The 26,330-nt window shown below is 41.2% G+C and overlaps 1 protein-coding gene across 2 annotated transcripts in view; it reads right to left on the bottom strand.

Moving 5' to 3' along the window:
• The window catches only part of LOC118311655 (RNA-binding Raly-like protein), a 36,612-nt gene extending 11,487 nt beyond the window's left edge, over positions 1-25,125 (bottom strand). Inside the window, exons 1-2 of one of the 2 annotated variants that reach the window (XM_035635673.1) lie at positions 25,044-25,125; positions 12,515-12,792 (exon numbers count right to left, since the gene is read on the bottom strand). In XM_035635673.1, the coding sequence (XP_035491566.1) occupies positions 12,515-12,770 (256 nt within the window). In that variant the 5' untranslated portion in view covers positions 12,771-12,792; positions 25,044-25,125. Of the gene's footprint in view, positions 1-12,514; positions 12,796-25,043 lie in introns of both variants that reach the window. The other variant, XM_035635674.1, reaches the window with a different exon arrangement.
• Between the last annotated feature and the right edge of the window lie 1,205 nt (positions 25,126-26,330).

Below are 26,330 nucleotides of genomic sequence, written 5' to 3' on the forward strand. Positions count from 1 at the left end.
GAACCGGTCATGTGACAGTTACGATCAGCTCTTAGTCTTTAGTCTTTTATTTATTTGGCAAATTACAATGTTGTACAAAACTTCTGTGATTATTCAATTGGCATCCACACAAACAGTGGTGCTGCACAAAACACACTCATGTCCTTTATAGGAAGTTCATATCTACATATGAACACATTGCTAGTTTAAACCATTACCTTATGACCCTGGCTGCATCACTGTAGAACAGACGTCCCATCATGTTGTCAGAGACATAACTAATGAAAATTAGTTGCAGCCCTATTTGGGATATTTTAAGAAGTATGAATAAAAAGAATTGAAATGCAAAAAAACTGCTGTATATGTACTGATTCATGAACATTTGCAAATTATCAGGAATCAGTACATATACAGTAGATGTTAATATAAGATGTATTAATTATTCATTCACCCACAAATGCTACCCAAGCTAAAATCTTTCATTCAACATTCTGCATCACAGGTGCACACACACACACACACACACACACACACACACACACACACACACACACACACACACACACACACACACACACACACATACACACAAACACACACACACACACACACACACCTGGAGCTGCCATTTGCACCCGGAGACACAGTACAGTACATTGCTCACAAGCACCACTGCAGTGCTTTCTAACAACATAACTTTTCCACTCACAAAACCACTCTAATTTTTAATACTAACTGCAGTCACAAAATTAGATTACGCCTTTCAGGCAGCACTGTCCCGCCTGTGATCAAATCACAAGAGAAAAATGAGTCTCTCCCACGTTTCCTGTGAAAGCCCCCCCCCCCCCCAAAAAAAACAGATAAAAAAGGATTCATAAATTATTACCATATTAGCCTGGCACATTAATGAATATCCTGTATGATTTGTTCAGCCGCAACCAAAGATTTGTTTCATTTTTTAATAAATCCACGGATCTAAAAAAAAAAAAAAAAAGTCAGAAAACAGTGAAAAATGCCTGTTATGATTCACTAGCGCCCCAGGTGATGTATACAAATGTGTTGCTTGTGTTCAACCAATAGTCCAAACCCCACAGATATTCAGTGTGCAGTCATATTCACAACATGATGAAGAAAATGCATCAAGTCCTCAGTCAGCTGGAACCAGTGAATGTTTTGGCATTTTATCCTGTCTCAAACGAATAATCAGTAAATCAATTCAGTGAATTTTTTAATCGAGTAATCATTGCAGCTCTAATGATCTGCATCATTACCTATAATCCATTAAAACTACACTTTGAAATTGCTTTAAGCAAATGAAATTGATTATTATTATTATTATTACAAAGCAACAGTTCACAGTACATCTTAAGGTAAAATAAGGATGATTTTTTCAAAAAAATCATATTATTACAATCTCTGACTTCCTGCTACGTACATCTCTGCAACCTGAGATGGTATTGCACCTTCACGACAGGAAATTTGTGTATTCTGTGTCTAATTGTTTGATATAGATGTCAAATATTTTTACTCCATTTTATAACAATCTTATTCTATTTCATTCTATTCTCACCCTGTACTCATGCTCTCTCTCTAGGCTGCCGTAATACCCAGATATACCAGATTATTTTTTTTATCTTATCTTAGATCAAATTTCAGATTTAGCCTGCATGCAGTTGCTGACCAGAAAAAAGAAGCACAGTGCAGTGGACACTGATTTTAGTCAAATGACAGACAACAGAAAAAAACAAAAAACACCGTCACACAGTATAACCTATATATCTTAACATTTCTCAACAAGCCTCTATGAATATTTATGAATATCTATTGTCATTCTTTGCTCAATAAAGAATTACATTTTTTTTTTTTATTAAATCCATCTCATTTACACTTGATAAATTGAAGCTCCATACTTTTTTATCATTTACCCAAATTTGAAAGCACAATAGAAATGGCTGGCAGTCGTCCTACATACAGAACCAAACCAAAGCAAACTGTTAAAGCATTAACTTCAGCTCATCTGTGCTCAGTGATTGACGTCTCTCATCATACTCACATCTCTGGTTGCGACGCCTGCCTTTGTACATGGTCATGTCGAGCAGGAGGAAACGGCGAGATGCTCTGCTGTGGACGATTTCCCTTTTCTCTTCTGTCCCCTTGAGTCTTTTTTCTCTCTCCAAAAAACTAGACCGACTGCCTCTGCACTCCTCGAGCTGCAGACTCACAGCCGAGCAGCCTCAGGACCAAACCATTTGTCAAACTATTTCAGGGGGGGGTGTGGAACTCTTCGCCTCTGATACTCCACTCTGCTCCAACGGCAGCAGCACAAATTCAACAACAGCGTCGCAGAGATTAAGCGATGAGATATTAGAGGATTATGATTCTTTGTGGATGGTAAGGGTGGAAAAAATGGCTCCCGAATAGTCCCCCTGCGTTTCGCCTTAAAAACTAAACTAGAGTAATAACGCTTCCCAAACTTCAACCCTCTAATGTTACAGTCAGGTCAGAGTGAGAGGTCCTCTTTTCGGTGTAAAATCTTTGTCTTTCTTCAAAAATTTTCGACCAGTCAACAACACAGCGTCTGATTGGTACAAAGTCGGAAACGAAGCCTCTGATTGCTCAACGTGGATGTAAAATGGACGACTAGAAGTCCGCTAACAACAAGAGTTGTATTTTACGTCTTGAAAAACGTGATAAAAATGATCCTAAAAGTCATTCAATGTTGGATTTATCACCATGGACATGTTGTACAAAGTCTCCGAAAAGATACTGACGTTCCAGGCCGCACTACGAATCTTCTGAAAGGACCATGATCGCACGGAACGGCGCAAGCCTTGGCATTTCGTCAAAACAAACCGTAAGTGGCATTAACTGATCAAATTTGATGAGAACTTTTATAACTTGACGTATTTCCTGTCGTATACGACAGGTTTGAGCTCAAAGGGTTAAAGTGAAACACAGGGAGCACGAAATTCAAGCTGGATGTTGTGTGAATCACAAATCTAAGTTTGTTTTACAATATTTAATACTTAATTTATATTTTCTTTTTTTACCTACTGCAGGCTGGTAAAAGCCTGGTGAATAAATACATGAACTTTTAATTACTTATTTATTTGGTCTTCAATAACTCCAATTCAAGAGTTTGCCTGTAGAGTAACTATTGTGTGTAGGCAGCTAGAGATTCATTATTGATTCATCTACTCATTATTTTCTAATCATTTGGTCAAATAAATGTCAGAAAATAGGGAAAAATGCTTATTACAAGTTCCCACACAACCCAACAGTCACAAAATGAACAGGGTAATTAATTAAACTAATTGAAACCAAACCTCTATTCTTTTTTCTTTTATATACTTTAGTTTTTTAGTTTGACTCTGACATGCAGAGGGGTTTATGACCTATACTGCAACCAGCCACCAGGGGGTGATCACGTCACGCCATCCATCTTTATGTACAGTCATCGGTGAAAGTAAACATTTACAGTAAATGTATGTTCTCCAGCTGGTTTCTTTACTCTGCCTGTCTGTTGTTTGGTGCAAAGAGCTGAAAGACAATAAAACACAGACTAGAGCTGAGAGGAGTAGGTGAGTCGAGTTACAATTCTCTCTCTGGGTAAATGTTGTGACCCAATTTTACCATGAAAATATGGAATAGTGCGACTTTAAACAAAACAATGAGGAATGAGGAAAAGTTTTAAAAGGAATTTGTTGGTCACACACACACACACAGAACATGCATACAACATATACTCTCACAAATACATTTTACATTAATATGTCAATACATACACAGTCATGTTGAATACATCCATTGACAAGTGAATATGCATATTCACTTGCACATTCTGTTTTTTACTGGTTTGTACTGTTTTATCCAAGTTACAAATTTGACAATAAAAATCTTGTATACATTACATCTATTGCATCTCTTTTTCCAACATGTATGTATCTGTATTGTCTCGTTAAACTATTAACTAAGTAATGATGTTCATTTCAACAAAGCGTATTTTGGCTTCATGGTTTAAATAGATAAATAAGTAAAGAGGAGAGGTTCAGGGTGTATGGATTAAAATTAGTATTTCGCGATAAAAATTTTAAAAAAAGAGGTGAAGTAATTTCTTTGCCTAGAAAAGTCCCACACTAAAGCAAGTTTATGAGCAAATTAGGAAGAAGGTCATAGGTCAGTGACATTCATTTGATATTCAAGTCAAGTCCCTCACCAGTTTCCTCACCAGACGAATATAGGATTCCATCCATTGGACGGGCAAATCAGCTTACTATCACCACTGTCTCCCATTCATCTCTTTGTCTTTTAGATTTCATTTAAAGTAACATATTCACAACATGATGAAGAAAATGCATCAAGTCCTCAGTCAGCTGGAACCAGTGAATGTTTTGGCATTTTATCCTGTCTCAAACGAATAATCAGTAAATCAATTCAGTGAATTTTTTAATCGAGTAATCATTGCAGCTCTAATGATCTGCATCATTACCTATAATCCATTAAAACTACACTTTGAAATTGCTTTAAGCAAATGAAATTGATTATTATTATTATTATTACAAAGCAACAGTTCACAGTACATCTTAAGGTAAAATAAGGATGATTTTTTCAAAAAAATCATATTATTACAATCTCTGACTTCCTGCTACGTACATCTCTGCAACCTGAGATGGTATTGTACCTTCACGACAGGAAATTTGTGTATTCTGTGTCTAATTGTTTGATATAGATGTCAAATATTTTTACTCCATTTTATAACAATCTTATTCTATTTCATTCTATTCTCACCCTGTACTCATGCTCTCTCTCTAGGCTGCCGTAATACCCAGATATACCAGATTATTTTTTTAATCTTATCTTAGATCAAATTTCAGATTTAGCCTGCATGCAGTTGCTGACCAGAAAAAAGAAGCACAGTGCAGTGGACACTGATTTTAGTCAAATGACAGACAACAGAAAAAAACAAAAAACACCGTCACACAGTATAACCTATATATCTTAACATTTCTCAACAAGCCTCTATGAATATTTATGAATATCTATTGTCATTCTTTGCTCAATAAAGAATTACATTTTTTTTTTTTATTAAATCCATCTCATTTACACTTGATAAATTGAAGCTCCATACTTTTTTATCATTTACCCAAATTTGAAAGCACAATAGAAATGGCTGGCAGTCGTCCTACATACAGAACCAAACCAAAGCAAACTGTTAAAGCATTAACTTCAGCTCATCTGTGCTCAGTGATTGACGTCTCTCATCATACTCACATCTCTGGTTGCGACGCCTGCCTTTGTACATGGTCATGTCGAGCAGGAGGAAACGGCGAGATGCTCTGCTGTGGACGATTTCCCTTTTCTCTTCTGTCCCCTTGAGTCTTTTTTCTCTCTCCAAAAAACTAGACCGACTGCCTCTGCACTCCTCGAGCTGCAGACTCACAGCCGAGCAGCCTCAGGACCAAACCATTTGTCAAACTATTTCAGGGGGGGTGTGGAACTCTTCGCCTCTGATACTCCACTCTGCTCCAACGGCAGCAGCACAAATTCAACAACAGCGTCGCAGAGATTAAGCGATGAGATATTAGAGGATTATGATTCTTTGTGGATGGTAAGGGTGGAAAAAATGGCTCCCGAATAGTCCCCCTGCGTTTCGCCTTAAAAACTAAACTAGAGTAATAACGCTTCCCAAACTTCAACCCTCTAATGTTACAGTCAGGTCAGAGTGAGAGGTCCTCTTTTCGGTGTAAAATCTTTGTCTTTCTTCAAAAATTTTCGACCAGTCAACAACACAGCGTCTGATTGGTACAAAGTCGGAAACGAAGCCTCTGATTGCTCAACGTGGATGTAAAATGGACGACTAGAAGTCCGCTAACAACAAGAGTTGTATTTTACGTCTTGAAAAACGTGATAAAAATGATCCTAAAAGTCATTCAATGTTGGATTTATCACCATGGACATGTTGTACAAAGTCTCCGAAAAGATACTGACGTTCCAGGCCGCACTACGAATCTTCTGAAAGGACCATGATCGCACGGAACGGCGCAAGCCTTGGCATTTCGTCAAAACAAACCGTAAGTGGCATTAACTGATCAAATTTGATGAGAACTTTTATAACTTGACGTATTTCCTGTCGTATACGACAGGTTTGAGCTCAAAGGGTTAAAGTGAAACACAGGGAGCACGAAATTCAAGCTGGATGTTGTGTGAATCACAAATCTAAGTTTGTTTTACAATATTTAATACTTAATTTATATTTTCTTTTTTTACCTACTGCAGGCTGGTAAAAGCCTGGTGAATAAATACATGAACTTTTAATTACTTATTTATTTGGTCTTCAATAACTCCAATTCAAGAGTTTGCCTGTAGAGTAACTATTGTGTGTAGGCAGCTAGAGATTCATTATTGATTCATCTACTCATTATTTTCTAATCATTTGGTCAAATAAATGTCAGAAAATAGGGAAAAATGCTTATTACAAGTTCCCACACAACCCAACAGTCACAAAATGAACAGGGTAATTAATTAAACTAATTGAAACCAAACCTCTATTCTTTTTTCTTTTATATACTTTAGTTTTTTAGTTTGACTCTGACATGCAGAGGGGTTTATGACCTATACTGCAACCAGCCACCAGGGGGTGATCACGTCACGCCATCCATCTTTATGTACAGTCATCGGTGAAAGTAAACATTTACAGTAAATGTATGTTCTCCAGCTGGTTTCTTTACTCTGCCTGTCTGTTGTTTGGTGCAAAGAGCTGAAAGACAATAAAACACAGACTAGAGCTGAGAGGAGTAGGTGAGTCGAGTTACAATTCTCTCTCTGGGTAAATGTTGTGACCCAATTTTACCATGAAAATATGGAATAGTGCGACTTTAAACAAAACAATGAGGAATGAGGAAAAGTTTTAAAAGGAATTTGTTGGTCACACACACACACACAGAACATGCATACAACATATACTCTCACAAATACATTTTACATTAATATGTCAATACATACACAGTCATGTTGAATACATCCATTGACAAGTGAATATGCATATTCACTTGCACATTCTGTTTTTTACTGGTTTGTACTGTTTTATCCAAGTTACAAATTTGACAATAAAAATCTTGTATACATTACATCTATTGCATCTCTTTTTCCAACATGTATGTATCTGTATTGTCTCGTTAAACTATTAACTAAGTAATGATGTTCATTTCAACAAAGCGTATTTTGGCTTCATGGTTTAAATAGATAAATAAGTAAAGAGGAGAGGTTCAGGGTGTATGGATTAAAATTAGTATTTCGCGATAAAAATTTTAAAAAAAGAGGTGAAGTAATTTCTTTGCCTAGAAAAGTCCCACACTAAAGCAAGTTTATGAGCAAATTAGGAAGAAGGTCATAGGTCAGTGACATTCATTTGATATTCAAGTCAAGTCCCTCACCAGTTTCCTCACCAGACGAATATAGGATTCCATCCATTGGACGGGCAAATCAGCTTACTATCACCACTGTCTCCCATTCATCTCTTTGTCTTTTAGATTTCATTTAAAGTGGATGGGCTGCGGACTTATGAGACAGATTGAAAAAGCAGGGCGCCCGGGGGGGTAGCAGCCTACTGATTCCCCAGCTGTTGCAGCATTTGGACTCTGTTATGGATGAAGCCTTGTAATTGTAATATCTAATTACACTGACACGGGGGTTTGCAGCTGTCTCACGGCGTAGCGTGACATCTTAATATCTCCCCAGCTTCTTTGTTCTCGGTAAGAAAAAGACAGGAAGCTAAAATCTCATGAAAGATAGAAGCTGCCTGCAAAGGATTCGTCGCGAAAAGGCCGATCACTGCCAGTGTATTCAACCGCTGTCTCATTTTGAAGGAGAAATATTAAAAAGGCAGCAAAAGCTAAAGCACACTCCATGTGTCTGGGATGAGTTTTTATTCAAGATGATTATTCCAGGTTCAATTTTGAAGCAAATTTAAGTCCTTGACTCTCACTTATCATGGCATTAAAAAGACAAATGTAAGAACATGGTTGAATTTTCTGCGCAGGCGATCCCTGCATGAGTTCGACTACTGAGGATACAAATGAATCACACATGCTGAGGGACAATATGTCCCAGAATTTATGTCGTCGCACCATCTAGTGTTCATGCAGATGGAAAATTCATGAGTGTTTCAGCAAAGAGGCCAAAAACAACCTCCTTGGCGGAGAGAGCTCCAGTTAATGTCTCAGACACAGTTTTAATACATAATGATCAAATTTGAAAAATTGCTTTTAATCAACCAAACTGGTTTCTGTATTGATTTGATGTCTGACTTGTTACTCACCATTGATTTGCCTTGACGAATATGAAGCACTTGTTGTTAACCTCATGTTTTAAAGAGTATTCTGTACAAGCAGACTCTTAGAAAATTCAAGATTTAGACCTGTAAAAAAAATGTTTGGAAACAAACAAAAAACGGTCTCAAACTCAAATATGTTCAAATATTTTTCTAAACCTTGCCACCGATTTTCCAAGACTTTGTTAGAAAACAAATCAGCCTCATCTACCTGTGGTTTGATATGTTCTGCAGTAAACATGTCAACCACAGGGAGGCGCTCAAAGACCAAAGCAGACAGAAGTCACACATGAACCCTCAAACCAAACACTGGCTTACAAAAATGTGCCTTAAAATATCAATAGATCTATGTCCAGATTTTATCCACATAAGCAGAGCATATGAGTGGAAATGCTGAGTTGGTTAAAAAGGGAATAAAAACCCCTGCCCTTTGCTCTTCATCAACAGCAGACATCTTCATCAGGATGTAAGTAGGTGCTGTCTCAGGGCCAAGCACCAGTGTGATTGAATGTCACTTTTATTTCCATGAACTACTTAAAATCATTGCGTCGGCAATCCAGTCGTGTCTGGAGGAATTAAATTGAGTCGCTGGAGCTTCAGTGTCTCACGGCTATTAAACCAGCTCAAGCGTGGGACCTTTGTGGAGACAGAAGACTGAAGCAGCTCGCTGTGTACCCAGGGCATTACGGGTTTGAATCTGACCCCCGTGACCCCTCCCGTCACGTCTCTCACCTTTTGCACACTCGTCCTTCATGTCACTCCTCGCGGTGCGTGATTTAATAAGAGAGGAATGTGTTCGAGAAAATATCAAGGATTCACATCTCGTGTCGACTGCTCCCACCTCTGGCAATACAGGTCCAGAGTTTAATTGAATGTAGGGTTCATGTTTAAAAGATGAGGCGTTGAGGGTTAAATTTCGCAGGGGCAGCTGAATAAAAGCAGAAAAACAGATCATTTCCTCAGGAGAGAAATTTCTGTAGGCACCTACGCTTTACCTCTGACGCGCTTGTGTTAATATATTGAATTCATAGAATGTCCTGTTGTGTGTCCGCAGACATTCAGTGCTAGAGGAACGTTGTCAAGGGCTGCAATATGAAACGCTCCGCAAACAAATATCTCAGTTTAGTTTCATTTATAAAGTTGTGCTCAGTATGATTTTAGCTTTCACTGCGTTTTTTGTTTAGCCTACAGATCTTCTCAGCTAGACGTCATCAAGGGACCTTCCTCTCTGTTGGGAAAAAACAACCATGTTGCTGTTGTGTTAATTACAGAAATGTAACTGTGTTGCGGTCTGTCAGTGTGCATAAGAATGAGAGGAGCGATCTGCAAGTGGAAGCAGTGACGCAGGCGGGACACACGTGTGAATATGTGTTGACAACTGTGGGAATATTTCTGTGGTGTGGGGGCATGAAACTGCATTTTTTTATGAAGGGGAATTTTTCTCGTGAGCAATCAGCTCAAAAAGTCCTGTCTTTATGCTCAGTTAACGTAATCATATCCTGGATCTATAGCGGCCTCATACCTAGTGTACAGACATAAGCGTTGAATCAATCTTCTCATCTAACTCCTTGCAAAAAGGCAAACAAGCCTAAGTCAAATTAATAAGTCAAACTATTCCGTTCAAGACTGGTATCTGGTCGGACAGGGAGAAAGACGAGCAGTCGGACGCCCCGCGTGGTTGTAAACAGAGACCCTAAAACTGTCTCTGTGCTCGAGCTTTTGAGTTTTATTGTGGAAAGTTATTTCAGGTTCATCCGTCTCCTCTTCCACGTTACAAGGTTAAAAAAACAAAACAACCCAAAAAACTGTTCAGCCAGATGCCAACAGCTCAACCAGATCTGTCAAAGACTTTATTCAGAGGACAAACATAAAGTTAACACACCTCCACAGAACGGGAGAACATGATGTGAGTGAAACTATACAGCATAAGGTACCAGGATGTTGGTCGGTAAAACGGATGGTTTGCATAATAATTTCACTTTGAGCCTTCACTTTTTCTCTGAAATAAGTTTGGTTTCTGTTGGGGTTGATTACAAACATATCTGACTGTGTGACTCCGTATGAATTTAGTCTATTTTGCACTATTGTCAACAGGTCTTAGCGATTAACACTGTAATCACAATGTAATCATTACCAATAGAAATCGTTACCAAAACTACCAAAAATAAAACCCAGCCACACAGGCCTGCCACTTGAGAGAGAATCTAGCTTAAAGATTCATAGAATCAGTCATAAGTTTCAACAAAATAATACGTTAATAAAATAAAAAGTTCTCGAGTAAAGTCATTATAGAGCCAATCACCACTGTGAACACTCCTCATCCTCACAGTTTTAAGCGCTGCCACATGTCATTTCACAGCCGAAAATGCATGAACCTGAGCGAATGCAAGGGCGGAATTACAGACTTGACCCTGCAGCGCTCGTATTCATATTTAATGAGAGAGCAGGGCTTCGGGAAGGACTTTTATTTTCCATGGAGGGGGCTGAGAACTAATCAATAAGTAATATAAGGAAGATTTACAGGGATCCACCGAATGCCCACAAGGACTGTGCTGTGAATGTTTCCTCCATGATACTGTCTGTCTGTCTGTCTGTCTGTCTGTCTGTCTGTTGTCCCACTTTCCCGCCTCGTCTTTTCAGTCTTATCTTTAGCCTCAAGCTCGCCTCGTGTCCTCGCCGTGTTTAGCTCCTAAAAATGTATTCTCTATCTGAGCATCTTCACGATGGCTGCACCTCTCCATCTGAGAGTTATTTTTCAGGTTTTACAGATCAAATTTGAAATCTGTCAAAGAACTTTTGAGCATAAACCGATGGCAACTCCAGGTCTTTATTAATTAAAAGTAAGAGTTCAGCCATTCGACAACAAGAGCTGGAAATAACATGCTTCAGGGTCTCTTGCTCACTAAATCTGTATCATATTTCGATTTTAAACATCATATTATTTAGAATTGCTTTTACTTTTGGTATCGATCCCAGTTTAATGCCTCTTGCCTTGCTTTTATATGTGTTTCTTATTGTGTTTTTATTGCTTTTGCAGTAAATCTTAATATGTTTTTATGCAGTGCTTTTGTGTTCAGTAATGGGGATTGAAAAATCCTATAGATAAAGGCTGTTATTATGGGAATGATCATGTTACAGTTATGTTAAAACATGTTTCATTTATCTACTTCTATAGCCTATGGTGTTACATGTAGGTGTCTCGATAATGCTATAGATCACAGACTGTAATTATGTATTATTTATATGTTATCGGGTCTCTGTAACCTAAATACAAGGGAAGAAGACAAAAAAGAAGTGAATAAAGGGTTTCAAGTTTTTTAAGAGGGCATTCATTTATCATACTGACACTACTTTCTTAAGTTACTGGAAACCTTTCTTATATAATGAAAGGGTACTGTGATGTACAGTGGTGCTCTGTTGTTACTGGGGAACAAAACCTCAGGCTAAGTCTAGGATGAAGCTACAAAAATATTTTATGGCCATGTTTTTACAATGATAATAAAATGCTGTGTCACAGTGATGTACTTTTGAAGAAGTATTCAGATCGTTCACTTGATTAAAAGTAAACGTCCTGCAGTCAAACTAAAACTACATAAGTATTGAAAAGAAAATATTTCCTAAAAGGTACTAATGAAATAGAATGGCATTTTGTTGTTCATAACTGAATTGTTAATATGTTAGAGGTAGTTAAACGTTTGAGGTGGTGGAGATGGAGCTAATTTTAATTGAACTACTTTAAATACTTTTGGGTGGTTCAACCTATAACAATGATATATTACTCATATATACTCATATTTTATGAGCTTGATTTGTGAAGTGATAGTGTAGTAGAAGTATAAAGTAGCATTCAATGGAAATGTACCTCAAAAACTGCACGGTACAGTGAAGTGCCTGAGTAAATGTACTTTAAGGATTTTAGCATCAAACTAAGAATAAAAACTGATGGTAGATAAAGATCTATAAAAGCTTTTATGTCCTGTCATAACATCATAAGCCGACAGAGTGATGGTTACCTTTCAGTGATAGTACACTACCACCAGGGGAAGACAAATGTGAAAATGTGGCAGAAAAGCTCCTTTGTTCCAGCGTTGGTCTGGAGTATGAAAAGCAGCTGCCCTTTCACACTGAACCGCTATTTGTCAGCTGTAATCTAAAGCGTCACCAACACATGAATCAGAATACGACAGCCTTATGGCTCCACGTTACCTAGCGATTGTCCGGCGATGACCCTGGCATTCTCTCCGGCCACGGCCGCCCTGGCGTTCCTCTCGCTGGCGTACTGGACGAAGGCGAAGCCCTTGTGCACCGAGCAGCCCACGATCTTCCCGTATTTGGCGAAGATGGCCTCGATGTCGGCCTTGGTCACCACGGCGGTGTTCAGGTTGCCAATGAAGACGCGGGAGTTGAGGGAGCGCGGGTCATTCTTGTTGGTCACGTTGCTGGTCTGGGTCTTCCCAGTCATCCTAGTGGTCGTGCAGCACTGCCTGCTGGGAGACACAGTCGGGACACTGCTCAGGGAGGCGGGAAGGTTAGAGGTCACGCACAGGAAACCAAACAGTGAGCACCGGTGTGACGCGAACTCTGAGAGCACGTGTTGCGTGTCAGGGGTCAGCAATTGGGCAAATCTCTGATTGGAATCAGAGGTTATAAAGTCCCATTTGATGGGATTCATGGGAACCTTTTACTGTATCTAGATCATGTGACCTACAGTTGATTTGGAACACATTTTGGTCCACAGGCCGATACTTGCTTCCCACTGATAATTGCAGGTTTTACTGAATACTGTGATGACAGTATTCCATCATTGTTTTCAAAGATATTCCCTCTGCCAGTGATTCCCCTGATCTGGTTAATCAGTTGATCGTTACTTTGTCCAGAAAATAAAACAGTGAAATATCACAATTTCCCCCCAATTTCTGGTGACCCTGTGGAGGGTCAGGACCCCTGGGCTGTAAAGACTGGACTGTACTTCCTAGCTGTGAATGAAGGAGATACAATTTTGCTCCACCTCAACAGTAATATTCTGCTTACTTGTTGATGCATCAGGTTTTAATAATATCATAACATCGTTCATGATAAAATATCAGACATTTCACTCTATTGATACTTTCAGTACATTTTTTCTAATAATACTCTAATATAATATCATAATACTATAATAGAATACTTCTTTCTGTATAGGATTTTGAAAGCAGGACTCTAACTTGTATGGCAGTACCTTAAAACTCTTGTATTGATACCTTTACTTATGTGAAGTACTAAGTACCTCGCTCCGTCATGCCTCAGTGACGGCTTCATTACAAACAGAAACCAGATCAACAGGAAGATGGAAGATTCAACTGGACACTTCAAATACATTTGCCTACAGGCATGAAGTAGATGAATCATCTGAAATGAGCCCTGAAGCGATCGCTCTCTAAACATTGCCTCTGCAGTCTGTGCTGTTTGCTGCCAGAATGCTCTGGGGGGAGGGGGGGTGGCACATGCAATCGAAGATGAAGGAGGAAACCTCTCAGGTTTTTCCGTTGGTGGTGATTTTAGTGTTTTCTTGTTTGTGATTGTGTGAACTTCTTTTCTGTAATGAGGCTTTTTAACCCAGATCCCAACTCGCGCAGTTTGCTGATAGGAGAAAAATCTTATGTAGTGGCAAGAGCACAAAATTGTAAAAACGTACGGCGGGAGATTCTCACAGTGGTCGAACGTGGCTAATTCTACTCCAGTACTCAGGTCTAAATCTGAGGTACTTGTACTTTTAAAAACTAACTTTGCTTCACCATATTTATGTTGCTTTGCCTCAAAGATTGTCTTGTTTTCTTTTTTACCTTAAAGATATTAACATTTTGGTGTCACTGCGATAGTTATTTCATTGTGTTTTTCAATATTGCAATTCATGAGGTATATTGTCGATAAAGATGATTGCTGTAAACAGTCTGTGTCTGCCCTTATTAACACATTTGAACTCATATGCCCGACACCATAGGGACTTTAATTGCATCTCATCTGATAGATTATCAAAACAGTAGCCACATTATTTTCTATATATCAGCTAATTGATTAATTGAAAGATAAATTCAGTTGTAATCTACGTCCCTGCTGTGGTCCAGGGACACGCAGTGCAGGTGAAGAGGAGACTGTGAATCTATTTTAGTCCGTGATTGTTTTGTGCTTCTAGGTCAAACCTACAGAAACTAAAACTTTGTTGTTTAGGTGTTTTTTTCTAAAAAATAAGTTTCCACATTTCTAGCTGGAGAAGGAGGAGCAGGTATCCACAACCATAGTTACCTTGCACGTCCCCCCTCACACACACACACACACACATACACTAACACACTCTCTGCGGTCGATCTCCCCTCGAGCACACGTCACTTCACAATTTTCCTCATCCTACCTACTTCCATCTTTTGCCTCCACCCACACATAATCCCCTCTAAATCTGCTCTGCTCTGATTTAAAAAAAACACACAAAAAACTCCTTTTGAGTGTCAAAGAATGAAAGATGATTTAACACTGCTGCTAGCCCCAAAATGTGGCGAAGACGTCATTGAGTTCTCAGGAGTTGATTAACTTAATTAGCAACAGAACGGGCGACAACAAAACACAGCAGTCCAACACAATCCAGTTCACTGCGTCTCTCTGCATGTGAGCGTCCTCACAGCACCGGGCGCCTGACCCCGACCACCAGTGACCGATGGATGTGACGTGCGTCGAGTGGCCTCTTTAAGGCAAATGAACAGAGGTGAGGTCATTAGATGGTTGATTACGAAGGCAAGAGAGCACTTTGAAACAGATTGAATGAGAGATTTGATTGTACACCCACGCTGAGTTTGCATATTGTGTCTTAGCTGAAAAGTTTGAACGATCTGTTTTGCCATAAAGAACGATAGCCAGGAAGACGCGAACAAAATAAAAATATCTGTCAATATGTTTATACGAAGAAGTGTGGCCCATGTGTACAGTAGAGCCACTTGTTTCCTACATGTATTTCTATGAGTAACAGTGTGGGTGTAAAACAATGACTGAATATAAAGTTGCACTACGCGTCTTCCACTTTCTCCCACTGTACAAAAATGAAGCCATAATATCCTGGATGCAGGTGCTGCCATCTTGGGCTGGTGATGTCATCTGCACAGTGGTGCTTGGCGGACTGATCTGTGGTATGAAGGTCCCGTCCATATACACCCACCCGCCCAAATGTGAGTCAGTCGCACCTTTTTGCCTTTAAACTTGTCAGTATGATGTCAAAAATGGTCGCACAGTGCAACGGCAATATTAAAAAGACACCCTGAAGATGTTTTGGCTTTACTTTTGGGAAATTGTCATTCATTGGAGTAAAACTTCTGCGATTTGACTTTTCCTCTGGTATGTTCTGAATGAAATGTCTCAATAGCTATCAAACATTAATACGCCCCTCAGAATAAATAACGCTGGTGATCACCTGACTCATCATTAAGTAGGTGTAGGCCTCACAGAGCTGTCTCTTCTTGATTTAAACAACCTTCCTGTGAAGCCTGAGGGCGCAGTACCATAAACAAAAAGAGCTATGGACCAGCAAAGAGCTGAAAATTGCTTTTTAAGTGCTTTTTGTTAGTTTTGGAATTTTAAGTCTGACGCAAACTTGCTTTTGGACTCAAGACGTTAGCTTGACTTGTAGTTTCCTACTGTACGTCCGTCAGCAGCTGACAGCGTCGGACGGCCACAGAGAAAACCACTGAGCTGAGGCTCTAAATAACTGCAGGTACAAAAATACAACTACAGGAAATCTATGGCCCGTAAAGTAGAGCCAAGAGTTTTCAATCTCTCTATCGCTACGTGCAATCACCTTGGATTTTCAGCCCCCGAGATGCTGAAGCATTATTTTGCAAATTGCCCTCAATTACATGTTCTTAGTGAAAAGAGTTGTACATCATTCCTCTGCCTCGTTCAAAATGGGGAAACTTCAAAGATGATTCTTTTACAATATTCATGAGTTTCTAAGATCCTCAAAGCCCGTTAGGAAGAAGCATGTGGCATGACTGCTGGCAAATGCTGGTGGAAACATCCCGGGCCAGAAAGCGCACTCGCACACACGGAATTAGAAGCGGCCTGATCAGCAAAACAGGGGAGAGGGGTTTGGATTCATCTTGGCACACTTAGCACTCCAGAAATTAATGCTCAATAACATCTTCATGCACCAGCCGAGCTGTGAACGTATCCCAGCTCATCACTGGCTTACTGTCTCCACACAAAGACTTTTCTTTTTGTTTTGTTTCTCTTACAACATAGGAGTTAGTGCTTGACAGCGATGTTTTTTTCCTTTCTTTTGGGGATTCCACACCATCCTCCGGTGCTGAAGAGGTTCCAAGTGTAAGTATTTCATGGATCCTCTTTGGTCCTGTCACTCCGACTGTCAGGGTCTTCAGAGTCTGAATTCCCCGGAGATAAAGAAGTGAGGAACTGCTGAAAGTAATCATTTTAGCACTTCTTCTCGGCCTGATCTCCCCTCACTGCCTCGCACTCCTGAGGAGAAAAGATGAGCGCTCCTCATCCGACATGTCAAATACATATGGGATGTGAAAGGTGCATTCAGGCCACACTCACTCTCTGCCGCTTGAATGTTGCATTGCAGTATTTCATCTTTAGCGAGTTGACAGTGTAACCGAAAGCGACTGAGCTCGACTGTCGTCAACAGAGGAGAAATAAGGCTGAGTTTAATTTGTAGACGTCTTCATGCCCGCCTGCAGACTCAGGGGACAGACATTTCTCGAACTAAGTCTCAACTTTTAGTGCCTCACTGGAGAAAAATATCTCTGCGTAGGTGAATGAAATGTTGAACTATAATAACCCCCCCTTTTCTTGGCCTGGTTCTTTTGAATGACAGCCAAACGTATAATACGTAGGGAATAAATGTGGACTGCAATCTAATAACGTTTTTACACAGTTTAAATTGATGACCCACACTGCAGTGCAGGTATGGGTTATTTTTGGGAGCATGTGAGAACGTGCGAACGTATGCAGCCTAAAGTATAAGGATTTTTTTATTTTTAAAACGCTCCCGTGGAGAATCTAAAAGCTGGAAATATGGCTGAAATCCCCTCTGTGACAAAGGCACCGGGAGATTTCATGTCACGGATAATGATTGAAGCCGAACTGACTGCTGCCTTTTTCCAATTGTCTGTCGGAGGCCAAGAGAGAGAGAACATTACAAACATAAAACTTCCTCACTGACAAAACAGCGTGCTTCATCAAAATAAAATCACATTGCCAAATTGCATTGTGTCTTAATGATGTTTAATGACAGAAATATAATGAATAAAACGTAAAATGGTGAAAACGATCGATGAAAGAAAGCATCTTACAGCGTACAGATATTTGTGATATCGTATACTGTAGGTGGTTGTGTAATAATTCACTTTCTTGCCCAGTGTTAGAAGATAAGAGAGATTCCTTTCTCACGTCTGTGCATTAAACATGAAGCTACGGCCGAGATACCGTTTGCTTAGCTAAGCATACTAGAAACAGTGGGAGCAGCTCGTCCAAAAGTAAAACATCCACCTACCAGCACCTCTACCGATGAAAAAGTGTTTATTATATTACCAGAATGTTTCTTTTCAATGGCAGTCAGGCACAATAGAAGAGAATAAACGTGGAATTTAATTACGTCCTTGGATAAAGTCTAAATATGCAATTCACGCCGCAATGCAAAGTATGGATAATGTTCCGTCCTTCAGCTGGGAGAATTTATCAGAATGCAGCGGAGAACAAAACATGGCTAAAATCACCCAGCGATAGGCCGACTCTTATCACCAGGCGATTCACTGTCACAGTTTTCTAATTGTCAGTTCGGGGACGAGGAAAGAAGCATCATTTCAAATGTGGAGCTTCTGCGATGACAAAATAATATGCCTGATCCCAAAAATATTCAATTAAAACTGCACGCCGAGTGGGGAGTCAAACTGCATTATGGCTCTAACGACATTTAATCGCAGAACATAATGAATTCAACTCAAATGAATTGTGAAAAGCGCTTATGATAGAAGAGCACTGTAGACTTAACACAAGGTGCTTCTGTAATAACAATGCTGCGCAGGCACCCATGTCCTTTTTAATAACTCTTTCTTGCCCTCATTCATTTTTTTGTCCAGCTCCATTCGCATCCATAAATTACTCAGCTAATGCCTCAACAGCAGCAGCTTTTGCTGAATCATTCAAAGACCTCAATTAACAATTAAAGGCTTAATGAATAGAGGTCCATGCAGGGCCATTTTGCTCCCAGCCCAGAGGAGCCCAGTGGAATCTAATCTCTCCTGCAGGACAGGACAGTAAATACTGGCTAACGGTGCGGAGAGGAGAGAGAACAGCCAATCATTGCTCACGCGTAATGAGCAGCTATAGTTGTGCAGTTCTGAGCCCTGTTTACTATATGTGCCAAAAAGACTCTTTAAAAAAGGAGTTTTTCTGTGAAGCTTAACAAGGATAGTGCGACTGTCAAGCACTATTCTTATTTTTTTCCTCCGTTCCTCAGACCCATTACCTCCTGGATAATACCTGTCTGGAGTTTGAATGGAAGAAGGAGAGTTGGGGGGGGGGGGGGGGGGGGGCAACAAAAGGAGAGAGACAGAGATATAGCAGCAGAGAGAGCGGGAAAGTAAAAAGAGCTGAGATGTAAGGAGAGAGTGAGAGATGTTCGAAAAGGAGAAGGGCGACAAAGGCATTTGCAATGCCAATCATCTTCAAGGAGCTTAGAACTGGGCCTCAGACCAGAATATCACAGATAGAAAACGCAGGCGTACATCATGCGGTAGGTAGGTAGCGCTGACTTATAAATTATGACTGAGACTCCATCCTTTTATATTGCCATATTCTATCTGCCCTGTTATTTACATATTTTTCACACCTGTAATGAACTGACTTTTTGAGCTGCAAAGCAACGCTCCACCGTGTGCGTGAGAGCCCACAGCTATATGAGCTCCGGTGAAGGAAATACATTCCAATTCCCATCAGCTCTATCTCCTCTTCCTCCTCTGCGCAAAATTTATGGAGGCTTCCTGAAGCGTGAAGACCGGGGGCAGACGATCACGCACCTAAAATGAGTTGTACCATAATCTGATTTTGGAAACCTATAGCCTCGGCCAGTGATGACAGCGTGCGAGATAAAAGCTCAGTGTGACCTATACCGTGGGCCGGGATGAAGCCATATCCCCGCAGCCGATTTTATCCCGCGTTTTATAATAATAACGGGACTGATTATCTCCGAGATCAGGACAATTGTGCGTGCTTTCACTACACATCACAACCCCGATCTTTCGAGGGCAGCGCGTTTCATTCGGACGACTTTAAGCTGTTTGCACTGTGAGCTTGTGTTAATAGCTTTGGGAAGTGATAAACAGGGAGAACGTCGGGTGACTTTAACGACAAAAAGCTCCTTAGATATGGCTCCTTTTGATTCCATAGGGATTTATAGTTTCAAGGGAACATTTTTTTTTTTTTCTACCAGCAGCCTTTGCCGACTATTTTCGCTACAGATATTCTCTATTCCGGCACCACGTATCACACTGTTACAGTCTGAATACTCTTGTACTCTTGTACTACTTTTTTATTTTTACACTTCCCCATTCTGACACTCAAAACAAAGGACGACTCCTACAAATCGCCACGCGTATTTAAAGGGAGACGCGGCAGAAAAAGGCTCCACCTGCTGCTGCAGCGGGGGGAATCCGCAGCCGCGCTCGAGGGCATATGTGAACATATGCCACGCTTTTCCCATATCTCTCTTGGCAAGGACATTTTTCTCCATTTCCTTAATTCTCCTCTTGTGTGACTGCCAAATATAGCTTCCGCTCCACCAGGCTAAAGTAACTGGGTCACTAGAGCTGCGAGTAATTAGCCGATAACAAAATATGTTTCTGGTTTTATGGCCCCAGAGGTCTGTAGGCCGAGGTGCAAGAGACACGTTGAGGTAATGAGTTGGGGGCAGGTTTTGACGGCGAGGGGTGAAAGGTCGAAGTTGGCAATAGGCCACAGGAGGTGTGGAGGACCATTCACACAATCTGCCACTTTGACCAAATGAACTAAATACACGCACGAGGCAGAGGTGGATGTGAATGACTGAGCATTTATAACAACAATCTCCAAGAGCAAATTGTAATTTCATTTTAGCAACAAATTTCAGGAGCAGCGGTCTCCGCGATTAAACATTAAAAATGATGCTTTCAGTTTACAGTAATCATTGCACAGTTGATAGGCAACATATCTTGTATGCACACTGAGAGTAAGATGAATAAGCAAAGTAAACAATAAATTGTGCTCATTTGAATGTACATAACCCTTTGCTGTAATGGGACCAGGGAAGATCAAGAGAGAAAAAGGAAACATTACGGGAAGCACCTCCCCTTGACGATGCCTTGGCTCAGTAGATTCTACTATGTTATATCACAAGCACTTCATAAGTATAATATACCAAAACCGTATAATATCGTACATTTAGGGCCAAATGTCTGATTATTGATGATAAAACAACACAAATACCTCATTAATACTTTAAATTCCAAGTGTGGTTTTGGCTTGAAGAAAGTCAAATAAATATCATTAGTCCAAAACCAACAATGTTTGTCTGTTTGTCAAAACTTTTGTCTTCACCAGCTTACACATCGCAGACATGAATTTGTTTTGAATGAATTTCAAACCTGGTCTTATTTGACATTATTAAATATAAAAAAGTGATTATTGTGAGATAATTTTATTCCATACAATATATACTGATCCTGGAACCTTTGATGCTTAAACTCTGTCTCTCTTTTTTTATAACCTTGTGCGCCAGCATAGGCGCTCAAGCTGTGTGTGTGTGTGTGTGTGTGTGTGTGTGTGTGCGTGTGTCTGTGTGTTTGCGTTGACTTGGTTGGAATATTACTTGGGATGGTGTCTCCAGATTATTAACTTTTGGAGCTTAAAAGGTCAAGGTACAAGTCAACCAAAAAATGGGTTAAAAAAAGAAAAAAAACCATTTCCCAATATTTCCCACAAATAATAAGGCTAGAGAGATAATCTAAAGCTGAAATTGACCATAAAGTGATTCCCCGTCACAATAAAGTCAGAAAATAAAATCATGCATGGTTCAAAAATGCCTTTTTTTGAGATATATCTGCATCATAAAGGATGAGATACACGTGACCAAAAGCTTATATATATATATACGTATGTGTGTGTAGATGGAAAATGATTGATGATCATATGCTAGGATAATGACGCCATCATTTTTTTTTAACGACGCTATAATGATGTCACTATTAAGTCAGAAAATGACATCTTATGGTGACGTTTATACTTTGTATTTATTGTGATAATATCAGCGACACTGTGCAGCTACAGAATAACCAATCATTTGTCGTCATGTGGTATAAATGACTGAATCGCCGCTCTTGGCTTTTTCATTAAGTTAAGTTCATACAACTACTGTATCACTTGAGGCTGGTACAGTAGATCTGATAAGCAGTATGTTTCTTTTTAAGCTATTCCAACTTCTGCTGGCTTGTTAGAGTGTTGAGAGTGATGTTAGCATGTTGCAGCTGGACCACATAGGTGGGAAACTGAGACATGCCGTCTGCAGTCAGCCTTTTGTAGCTTGCTTTTTTAAATTTCTATTATTTGCTTACTGAGTTTCTCCGCTTTCTACGTACATCCCCGGGGAAACATGCTCCTCTGTTCTGTGGGCAAAAAGAATAAGCTATACCAGGCTTTGCATACACACTTGTCGTGCATACACAAGACTCCTTACAGCAATATTCCAGTTTCGTTTCAAGATCAAACAAAAGTTTTCAGCGTTTCAAAAGCTTATTCCGCTAAACTCTATTCATTCTGTCCCTTATCTAAGGTAAAAGACTCTCCTCTAGCCCCTTGTACGTGGCTCGCAGAGCTAGAAATAGCTCCGGATGGGACGTGCGCGGTGGAGGGGGGCAGGGGTTAGTGAGCAGAGACACTTCCCGACTTCCAGGCAGGAATCAGCCCGCTCCAGCTGCCAGAGCAATAAAGCGTCGGCAGCTGTCCGTGGTTCTGAAATCAAACCACTATCTCCGGGAATGGAGAATAAAGAGGCGCTGGCCGTGGTGCCGAGAAACACTGATGCTGCTGGGCTAATGGCACGGCCCACGACACAGCCGAGCATCAGGTGCATGCACAGACAGTTGGCTGTTGTTCATCCAGACTGCTGCTTCCCAGTGGCTGAAAAGACGGACTGGGTGTTTCAAAATGTGCCGGATATGATCGGAGGAGATCTAACGGGGCAGCGGTGGGTATTACCACATGCACAATGTAACGCGCAGCGTTATGCATTATGTGAAGGGGATACCACACGTGTGTGTGCGCTTGAAATTGTTTGACGCAACACACTCATCGCCTTTCTATCGGTGTGTCTCACCCCCTCACCTGTTTTTCTCTTGGGGTTATCTTTCAAAGAGACGGGGGGGGGGGGGGGGGGGGGGGGGGGGCAGCTCCTCTAATCTCCTCTTTGACCTATAGTCTGAAAGCTGGAGCAGCTCTAAAATGTTCCGTATCTCACGGAAGATGGACTCTGTGGTGCGTGGCTCTGAGGCGGCGCACATCGCACGCCCGCTCAGGGTCACGATCATCCCCCGACCCAGGGATGCGGAAACTGCTGGACACGGACAGATTAGCGACCGGCCCAGCAATGCCTGGCTAAACTTTATTCCGTCTTTCTCCTCTCTGGGCTCAGACTGATTCTGCGCACGCGTGCGCGGGCCCGGCCATTCCGGAGCCACGCGCCCTCCCAAGCCTCATCCCCACCTGAGAGATAAGTATTGTTTGAGCAGCAGCACATTTCATGCTCCGCTTCCCCCACCTGCTGCCTGACCTGCAGAGTCTCAAGGCTGGAGTCACTGTCAAGTGCCTTCACACCCATTTCTTCCGGGGACGATTGAATTGAATGTTTTTGTCTTTTCCGGAGGTGTCCAAAGCATGTCTTTTAAACGGAGCAGCAACAAAAAAGAAACAAACTTTACTCAAGGTGATCCCAGTGAGTGGTCATTTAAAACGTGTTAAACGCGTCCGTGACTTTGTCGTCTGCAGGTCTGTGGCCGCGTGTCAAGGTCAAACTATTAATCTGACCCATCGGCCCCCAATTTGCATAATGAACCGCAGAATTGGTCCGGGGCCTCAAAGAAGCCCCTCTCCTCTCATCGGTGACTCACCGAGCCAATTTAAGTTTCCGACCGTCTGTCTGACTGTGTCCACCGGTTATCAATCGCAATTGAGCTCTGTGTGTGTAATGAGAGCGAGGAGCACAGCTGCAGGCTGGTTCACTTGGCAGGAGTGGGGAGGGGGGGGGGGGGGGGGGTTTGCACAGCGGTGATTTGCAATCATAGACTTTGCCACCAAATTGCGATTCACTGGAGGGATCCAGCGTCCTCTGACATTTGTACCAATTTCCATTTGTCCTCAAAAAGAAAAGGAAAAAAAAGTGAGTTGTTTTTTTTTTTAGATCAAAATGTCTTGGCATGCTGTTTGATATGTGTTCCTTCTGGCAAATGGAATATCTGATCATATGAAACTAGTTGATGACTCAACATGAGTCCAGCTCTCTCCAAAGCGTTTGATTGAAATGAAGAAAAAAAAGAAAAAAAGTGAGAATTTCCTCGTCAAGGCAGCATGAAGAAGTGCAAAGGGAAGAAAGACAGAAAAAAACACACCCAAACAAAGTCCGGCAAAGTTAAATGTCTCACCTAATCCTCAGCGATGAAAATCGAAAGAGTTGGGGGTTGTTTTTTGTTTTTTTGTTTTTGTTTTAACTGCCTCCAACACCAGAGCAAACACTGCCAGACCAGAGGAAAGCACCAAAACCCAAATCACACCCAAACAAGCCATGATGAGCAGGCAGAAGAAGAAGAGCCACCGGAGAACACGCCGAGGGTTATTGAGATGATGACAAGTGGAGCTCGTCAAAGAAGAAGCTGCTTCGGGAAGAAGAGAGAGAGAGAGATGGAGAGAGGGAGATGGAGAGAGGGAGATGGAGAGAGGGAGAGAGAGATGGAGAGAGAGATGGAGAGAGGGAGAGAGAGAGAGGGAGAGAGAGATGGAGAGAGAGAGAGAGAGAGAGATGGAGAGAGAGAAAGAGAGAGAGGGAGAGAGAGATGGAGAGAGAGAAAGAGAGAGAGATGGAGAGAGAGAAAGAGAGAGAGGGAGAGAGAGATGGAGAGAGAGATGGAGAGAGGGAGAGAGAGAGAGGGAGAGAGAGATGGAGAGAGAGAGAGGGAGAGAGAGAGATGGAGAGAGAGAGGGAGAGAGAGATGGAGAGAAAGAGAGAGAGAGAGGGAGAGAGAGATGGAGAGAAAGAGAGAGAGAGAGGGAGAGAGAGATGGAGAGAGAGAGAGAGAGAGAGAGGGAGAGAGAGAGAGAGATGGAGAGAGAGAGATGGAGAGAGAGAGAGATGGAGAGAAAGAGAAAGAGAGAAAGAGAGAGAGAGAGGGAGAGATGGAGAGAGAGAGAGAGAGGGAGAGAGAGAGAGAGAGAGCAGGTCTGTGGGCTATTTGTCAGCGGACGTCGCCGGCGGAGCATCAACACACTCAGCATCCGAGATGTTTGAAATCATTGCATGCAGAAAAACGAGAGAACATGTTTGTTGTCGGGTTTTTTTTTTTTCCTTCTCTCTCTCTCCCCAGCAAGACAAGAAAAAGAAGAAGAAGAAGAAGAAAAAGAAGAGCAAAATATGCTTTGAGAAGAAGAAGATGTCAGTGGAAGATGTACTCACCGAGCGGGAGTAAAAAGGGGTTTCAAGTAAAAAGAAACTGGGTGGAGGATGTCGGTGCAGGATGGGAGCGTGTGTGTGTGTGTGTGTGTGTGTGTCGAGGCTCTGCGTCCCCCCGCCCCCCCGCCCCTCCTCTTTCTGTTTTCGCGCTCTCTACCGCCGCCGGTGGTGGAGTCATGTGACTCCGGATTGGCCAGATTTTTTAATTTTTTAAATTTTTTAAAAATCAGTCAGCCCAAGCTTGTTCTCTGAGGTGTTCTCTGCTGCTGCTGTAGTGATGGGGGGGGTTGTCCCGAGAGGGGTTGTCCCGAGAGGGTGCACATGGGGGAAGTTAAGTTTATTTTTTATTTTTGGCCTGTTGCTCCAGTGAATAATTGCACATAATCATATTCTTTGTTTTACTCATATATACACATTTGAGTTTTCTCCCCCAGGCCGATATACAGAGAATTGACTCTATTTGAGGAAATACTGTACATATAGGCGAATAAAACATCTCCTCGCATGACGTTTCTTCTTCATTTTTCATCACAACTGGGGATCGATGATTTCTTTTTTGCTGAGTTCATTCGGGGTACCCTGGTATGAAAGTGTAAATGCTCTGCAGGCATGTGGACGTCATACAACCTGCGGTTCAGCACCAACCGAGCGGTTGGGGAGATCTGCTTTTGTTTGCGTTTCCAGTTTTCGAAAGATTTCTTCAAATATTGTCCCTTAAATAGTTAAATATGTAATCTGGGAGGAAATATCACTGTTTGGTGCTTTGATGCTTCGGTCATAATCAAACATTTAAAGGTGTAACAAGCTGAGAAAGACTGAAAAACACTGCAGTGAAATTGTTCTTTAAATCACCACAACAATTGCCACACAAGGAAATATCTTGTTGCACCAGCAACAATCCTTTTTTCATTACATTCCTGCAGCCTGTTATTTTATTTACACAGTTTTGATTTGAACACCTTTGCTAGAGGCTGTTATCACCCAGTCAATGTGGGTGAATAAGGTTTCTATATCATCAAGTTAACAGCCCGGACATCTCGTCTCTCTCTCTCTCTCTCTCTCTCTCTCTCTCTCTCTCTCTCATTAAAAACAACTCCAAGGATTAATCAACTGAGTTTCTATTGAACCTCATGAAAAACACTCATCCTCATGAGCTCTGTGACCGAGTCAAAGGATCGTCGGGCGACGAGTCCACCTGCAGCCCACAGGCGAGGAGCAACGTGAGTGAGCAGCTTCCGAAACATTTGCGGAAACTCCGGGACATAAAAAGGATGCGGTGTATTTTGGTCC

The sequence above is a fragment of the Scophthalmus maximus genome, chromosome 5, assembly GCF_022379125.1.
Source record: "Scophthalmus maximus strain ysfricsl-2021 chromosome 5, ASM2237912v1, whole genome shotgun sequence".
Lineage (NCBI taxonomy): Eukaryota > Metazoa > Chordata > Actinopteri > Pleuronectiformes > Scophthalmidae > Scophthalmus > Scophthalmus maximus.